This window comes from Gloeophyllum trabeum (assembly GCF_000344685.1).
Source record: "Gloeophyllum trabeum ATCC 11539 unplaced genomic scaffold GLOTRscaffold_00005, whole genome shotgun sequence".
In the NCBI taxonomy this organism is placed as follows: domain Eukaryota; kingdom Fungi; phylum Basidiomycota; class Agaricomycetes; order Gloeophyllales; family Gloeophyllaceae; genus Gloeophyllum; species Gloeophyllum trabeum.
In genome coordinates, this window is record NW_006920414.1 from 1706754 (window position 1) to 1713420 (window position 6667).

General features: G+C 52.5%; 3 protein-coding genes across 3 annotated transcripts in view; 1 reads left to right on the top strand and 2 right to left on the bottom strand.

The window, feature by feature from the left end:
* Positions 1-136: 136 nt before the first annotated feature.
* GLOTRDRAFT_128532 (uncharacterized protein) lies at positions 137-850 on the top strand (the record flags this gene model as incomplete). The annotated part of the gene is made up of 1 exon (XM_007867105.1): positions 137-850. One exon carries the CDS (start codon positions 137-139, stop codon positions 848-850), a length of 714 nt encoding a protein of 237 aa, XP_007865296.1.
* Positions 851-1436: 586 nt separating this feature from the next.
* GLOTRDRAFT_110854 (uncharacterized protein) lies at positions 1437-2764 on the bottom strand. The gene is made up of 9 exons (XM_007867106.1): positions 2602-2764; positions 2485-2533; positions 2328-2428; positions 2198-2269; positions 2111-2138; positions 1995-2052; positions 1920-1944; positions 1768-1849; positions 1437-1706 (listed from the first exon to the last, which is right to left on the bottom strand). The coding sequence occupies exons 3-9, from the start codon at positions 2369-2371 to the stop codon at positions 1602-1604; spliced, it is 414 nt and encodes a 137-aa protein (XP_007865297.1). The 5' UTR covers positions 2372-2428; positions 2485-2533; positions 2602-2764; the 3' UTR covers positions 1437-1601.
* Positions 2765-5493: 2729 nt separating this feature from the next.
* The window catches only part of GLOTRDRAFT_110855 (uncharacterized protein), a 2569-nt gene continuing 1395 nt past the window's right edge, over positions 5494-6667 (bottom strand). The window contains exons 3-4 of the mRNA XM_007867107.1: positions 5712-6582; positions 5494-5638 (exon numbers count right to left, since the gene is read on the bottom strand). Coding sequence (XP_007865298.1) covers positions 5785-6582 — 798 coding nt within the window. The 3' untranslated portion in view covers positions 5494-5638; positions 5712-5784. The remainder of the gene's footprint in view (positions 5639-5711; positions 6583-6667) is intronic.

A 6667-nucleotide genomic window follows, 5' to 3' on the forward strand; every position in this document is an offset into this window, starting at 1 on the left:
AGTCGAGAAACTGACCAAGGTCTCAGTCTCTTTCAAACAGCTTTTGCACATAGTATTCCCGCACTCCCGTTCGCCAAATACATGGAGAGGCAACACTGTCGTGCCGCGGAGCCCATGGCAGAAGGCATACGCCCGTATGTTTTCCTATAGCCACGCCGACGCGCAAACCCTCGCCGCTCTCTCCCGATCCCACAGCACAACGATTACAGGCGCGCTCCACGTCGTCGCTGCGCAGGCGCTCGCGCGCGTCCTCACACCCCTTAACCTCTCCGGAAAGTACGACTCTGTTCCGTTCCAAATCCCCACGTCCCTGCGTCCACTCACGAACCAGCCGCCCACCGCGTTCTGCGACCACGTCTCTATCTACCCCTTCATTTGCCCAATCCCTGAGGCGCACTCGATGGACGACCCGTTCATGTTCGAGAATGTATTCTGGCAGGCCGCTAGGGACCTCTCCGCTAAGCTCCGCACGTCACGCGACAAGAGCCTCTCGAGTATCGCGAGCCTGCACTTTGTCGCGCTCGTCGGTGGGTACAGGAAGTTCTTCAAGGGCAAGTTGCACAAAGAGCGCGAAGGCGGGCTCTCGCTGGCCAACTTGGGTGTTTTCTCAATGAGCCATATACCTAGTCTCGGGGAATCCGCATGGGCCATAGCGGATATGGCGTTCACGCAGGAGGACGGGGTCGTGGGGTCGCCAATCAGGATCAATATAATCGGCGGAGGAGATGGGAGTTTGACGATCGCACGCGGCTGGAGCGATTCTCAAGTGCTGGAGTCCCTAGGGGAGAGCTTCGACGAAAGGTTTGACGAAGGGGCAAGGTCCCTAATCGCCTCGAAGTCAGAATCGTGACTGGTACGGTGCTCGCGCATCTTCCGATACCCTCTGCCTTCACATGGCTTGCATACAGTGTTCCTGCGTGAACCGGTTTCGAGGCGTGAACTGCTCCATTATGTGGAGAAGCCGTTTGGACCTTGGATAGCCAGGGTATGGGAATGTGTTTAAAGGCCGGGCTTGGGTTACATCTGGTCTTGGGAGGTTGGTCCAGAGAACGTATCGTTGGTCTGGTCCAATGAAATTGTGCTCTGTATTCCGTGAGACGAGCACCTCCTGCACGAGAATGTAATCGCATCATGTACCACGACGACCCTCCATGTGGCCTTGACACGATCAGGAACACACTCACGCGCGAGCAATGTACCGGAGAACAATCCCTTAGCAGGACTGTACACGAGTAGGTCTGATACGCTATACAGCTCGGATGAGGAATTCGCGTCAAGAACGGGTGTCGTGAACATGGCATCGCTGATGATGATCTGAGAGAATACCTCCATGGTATCCACTGCGCTCCAATCTCCTAGAAGGTCGGCAGGCTTCGTCCGGTGGCTCTCGCCAGTTATGTATCGAACGCGGCCAAAACGCGGCACTTCCGCGTCCAGGTCGGTATATCCAAGCTATATTTCCAAGAATACAAGTCGAGCATTACGCTAAATGTATGGATTTGTGAGTCCATCATACTGATCCATGGGGCAATGATAAGATCAAGCCACCTCGTATCATGTTCTTACACTATCTAAGATGCCGTCACCAGAGCAGAGACATGTCAGACGTGCGATGTTTGCGCCTTGGCAGTGGCACTCGGTAGGTCGTCTTCATGACAACTCTGGTAAGAGTCCACAGCGTTTATAATTTGAGTCGACAAAACAGCCTGCAATACGTAAATCATCCATAAACCCATTGTATACGTGCAGTAATATGCGACGACGTACATTATCGCTCTTCCGACCGAAGTCCCAGGACGTCCATACGGCTTCGGCCTTATCCATTCTCGAGTGTCGTCGAGCAGTTAGGCTAGAAAGCAACGTAAGGTTATCGTTATCGTGGAGACATGTTTGCACCCGCTGTTCCTGTGCCTACTTGCCTCGATAAGAAACAGGTTGCGTACACTAAGTGTGGCCGTCAGCTCACATCCCACGATTATACAAATGAACTGTACATCTGCTTCGTATCTCCATTAATCCAAGGAAGAGCAAGTCTGAACGATTTAACCAGAACTACGTTGGAAGATATGTAAAGGCAGATAGCTTGGGGTAGGTATGCGACATGACGTACCAATATCAGTGCAGTTAATGCTATGATGCTGATTGTAGGGATGTCAGAGAGAGTCTCCGGGTTCCCGTTAGACTTCAGACAACTCACCTGGTGAACATTCCGGTACCAGACAGATAAACTGTCCACACTTGCGCAACACCAACGAGGCTACGTGAAACGCTAAGTGCATATTAGTCTACTAACTCCGCAGGTACCTGAATTGGTTCCAAGTACTTACGTGTTCCTTTCGCCTCGACTGCAGCGCAAAGCATGCAACATCATTGCGGGCTGTACAATATCTACCGCCAAGGCAAGCGCAAAAGCAATGCCCCCTAGCGTCTGCGCGTTATCCATCGTCAGGATTACTGACATCAGATGTCAGAAAGAAAGAATACCGCGATGAGCTCTGATGACCGTATTTTCGTCCAGGTCTGAATCTTATATCTTGGGGTTCCGGCGCAGCTCATTAGTTACGTCCCTGAAGTTAAATGAGTCATGACGGAATAACTAACCCAGTCCCCACGGCTGCTGTAGATCATCAACATCGGTCAGAATTCTGAAAACAACCACATGATAGATGCACTCCTCACCTATCCCAACGACTTGATAAAAAGGGAGTCAGCGCGTAGTCAACGTGCCAAAGCGCGCATTCTCACCGAAGGAAGCTAGAGCAAGCAATCCCTATGATAGCTCAGACCCTGCGCCACTGCATGGCAGAGATAAAACTTACTGTGAGGACGGATATAGCCTGCTTTGGTCTCGACAGCACAGAGCGTATGGGTCTACTTTGCCAGATCCGTACCGCATTGCAACTTGATTCGAGGCATTTATCAGCAGCCGTCCCTATCGATTCAGGCTCAGGTACTTACATCTGTACAATTAGAGCAGAAAAAAACTGCCATGGATTAGCTCCAGCTGATTGGACTCCGACGCGGGTGCTTACTCCCAGCCCTACGTGCGCCTACTCGTGAGCTGAGTCAAGGGAGATCTCTCTCAATGAAAGCAGAGGTAACATACACAAGCAGGCCTGTAAGGAGTTAGGGGATGCATCCGGTGCATAGATCAAAACATTTTAACTGCTCACCACCGCAATACGTTAAGGCCTTCGAGATCTCCCGCTCTTGAGATAAGGCATTCATATGCCCATGTAATTCCAAGAGCGGTCTGAACACTCTGAATAAGGCTTGTTACTTAATTAGTACGATGAAAGCATTAGACAATATATCCGCACCATATGAAGGCTACCTATGGTCGGCCACGTGAGTGGAATATGTAGTTAGGCTTGCGAAAGACCTACAACAAGCTTGATCCTTAGTTTATCCCCATGCGATATTCGGTAATAACATAGAGATTGGGTCAGCGACATTCCATTGAGACTTGGACTGTCGTTAGCGTCGAGTCAAGACATTGGAGTTGGCTTCGTGCTTACCTAGCTGAGAGTAGCAGGCAGACCAGTATACTCCCGAGTCTGTCTGAGACGTCGGGCATGGAGAGGTTGGCGGAAGCGGAGGATTAACGGGAATACCTGCCATCGCTGTATACATACATAGGGCGGCGATCCGGGGAGGGCGGAGATGGATTGAGGGGAACCGACATGAGATATCAACGAACGTAGAAGAATCGTGATTATGGTTCTTGATTGTTCTCATACACAACATTCTGCTGATGTCCACCCGATATGTGGGTCCGTCTGAATCAGTGGGTCCTTTCTACCACCGAGTGTAGCTATCAACAATCTCTTCGCTCCGACGAGGAACCCCAACATCAGTATTCCGTTCTAAAGTCTAGACTTGTATGACAGGACATCATACGAAGTTGTGGGTGCATCATTGACTCGTGTGACAATTGAAACGTGTTCCAGAGGCAGAGTACAAGTACCGTGTAGCTTACGGAACAGTAGCCATGCCACAGCTTGTTATCTCCCGTACTTGCGTATATATAGAATTACAGCCATTTGCAGATCGATGGGCCCACTTTTTGAGAATCATTTATAGTCGGACCACGTCGGACAAGCAATTTCAAGTCCCCGAGAGACAGAAAATCAGACCATCTGGACTTCTCTACCTTCTTCCGACGTCCCTGGCACCCACTCCGACCCACTCCGACTATACGTGGTTTTCTGAATTGATGGTCTATCGATCTGCAAGCGGCTGTAGCGTTAGTGGTCCATCGTTCCGCGAACCCTGTGTGACGGATGCGTGATGTGGCTTTGAGGATGCCGAGATATGCAAGAATGGCGGTGGCCCGACCGGAGGAACGGAGCAGGCTTCCGGGTTTTACCGAACGCCACTGTCCAACACCGCCCAGCAAATATCAAGATGATCATGAACTCAAACCACTACCTCACTATATTCGTTTCTACAGAAGGTGTTGCTTTCAGGGAGGCAAACTTTGTCAAGTTGTTGTCAAGTGTGTGTCGATCCTTCCGTTGGGAGTGCACGTGGACACTCGAATTTAAATATTGATATCGCAGTAAGACCTCGTACTAGTAACCGGTTTCCTCGATGGCGATTATGCTGATACATACCACTACGTCTCACGGTACTCTCTGGGAAATAATGGTAAGCTATAGAACTTGTCGATGTTATGGCAGGCCACGTTGCCCTGAGCAAGTAAGACCGATGCACAATCCTTACGTATATGATTTACGAAGGAGCGGGGTCCACTATTTCGTGGCTATGAACACACCAGAGAACGTGACCCCGATGTGCGTCTTGCTCATAATTCTATATAGAACCGAGGGTAGCCCGAATGATGCTGCTCAAGCCATCAATCGATTGAACCGACACGACTGAGGCGAAGTTTCTCGCCACTATCTATGCCCCGCTGTACTCGGGACCACCAGCGGTACTCGACGGCAGTTGCGAACCGTCGTCTCTCGCTCGCTGTACCTCTTCTGCTGCCCGCCTACGACCTTTGGCGCGGGCTCCTGGGGTCAAGGTCAGAGCAGCCTGCCTCTCGCTGCACAGTACTTAAGTGTCACCAAGCGCGGCGCCTCCAGGTGCGCCCCTGCCTGGTCGCGCTGTCGTTCCGCGCAATTTTTGATGCACAGAGCGACGTCTCACCGTTGACTAATACCCTGCGAGCTTCCGGAACTGACGTATCGACTGTATTGCGTGCACCGTAGGACACTGGGGGGGGGGTTGTTATCTATTTGGCCTTAAGGAAGCAGAGTTGGCGAGTTCCCACCCGTATACAACCGACGTCGTTCTTTTGCCACGGCCCTCCCGCAGTTGTCTTCATTGGCAGACGTCAGTGAAGACGGGGGCGTGAGGGACCTGGCGACTGTTGCGAAAGTTCTTCGAATATGGAGACACACTGCACTCGGGATTGCACCCTGGCCCGCTGTCTATGACAGGTAGCTAAAGGCAACAGGTCCGGTACAATGTACATACCTGTCTGTGATCCGATGTGTCGTCCCGGCCGACACGAGCGTGCGTCAGTTGTGATATCGCTGCCCACAACTCCTTTCGTATATCTTGACAACGTGCTTGTGCTATTAGCTACGCTACACTCTTGGAACTGTATTATGTAGAGACCTTAAAATAACTATAGTCGATGTTAGCCCGATGACTTGACGATGCCATGGGAGCAGAACACTTGACTCTTGAGCAACACTCACCTCCAGCCTGATGACGGGACCGTCGGCTGTCCATAGATGTACTCCGTACTCTGCTAAATCGGGATGGATATAACTATGGCTCGAGCTTTGACGCAACCAGCGTTTTCACGCCTTCATCGAGCTTGACAGCGAACATCTCCCCAAGGGACTTGTGGAACTGGGAATCACTCCAGCTACAAGTGATCGTCAGGCTCCCATCTCCTCCGCCAATGACGTTGATCTTCATCGGCTCCCCAACAACACCGTCCTCCTGCGTGAACGCCATATCCGCTATGGTCAACGCAGATCCACCGGGGCTAGGTATATGGCTCTTTGGGAACGCCCCCAAGTTGATAAGCGCGAGCCCGCCCTCGCGCTCCTTGTTGAGCTTGCCTTTGAAGTATGTCCTGTACCCTCCGACGAGCGCGACGAAGCGCAGCATCGCGACGTATGAGCGGCTCTTGTCCCTCGTCGCGCGGAGGGTCGCGGAGAGTTCCGCAGCGGCGCGCCAGGATGCTTCGTCGAACACGAACGGGTCGTCCTTCGAGCGCGCGGGAGGCAGCGGGCAGAGGAAGATGTGGTTGGAGACGTGGTCACAGAGCGCGGTGGGCGGCTGGTTCGTGAGCGGACGAAGGGACATGGGAATTTGGAAGGGGACAAAGTCGTACTTTCCGGAAAGGTCCGGGAGCGAGAGGACGCGCGCGAGCGCCTGCGCAGCGACGACGTGGAGCGCGCCTGTAATCGTTGCACTGTGGGAGCGGGAGAGCGCGGCGAGGATTTGCGAGTCGGCGGGACTATAGGAGAGCAGCCGGACATGGTTTTTTTGCTCTGGGCTCCGTGGCACGACGGGATTGCCTCGCCATGCGGTTGAGGGAGGGGAGTGCGGGGTAACCTCGTGCAGGAGTTGTTTGAAGGAGACCGAGAGCTTAGTGAGCTTTTCGAGTGGGGGGACCAGGCTGACGGTCGCCGGTATATCT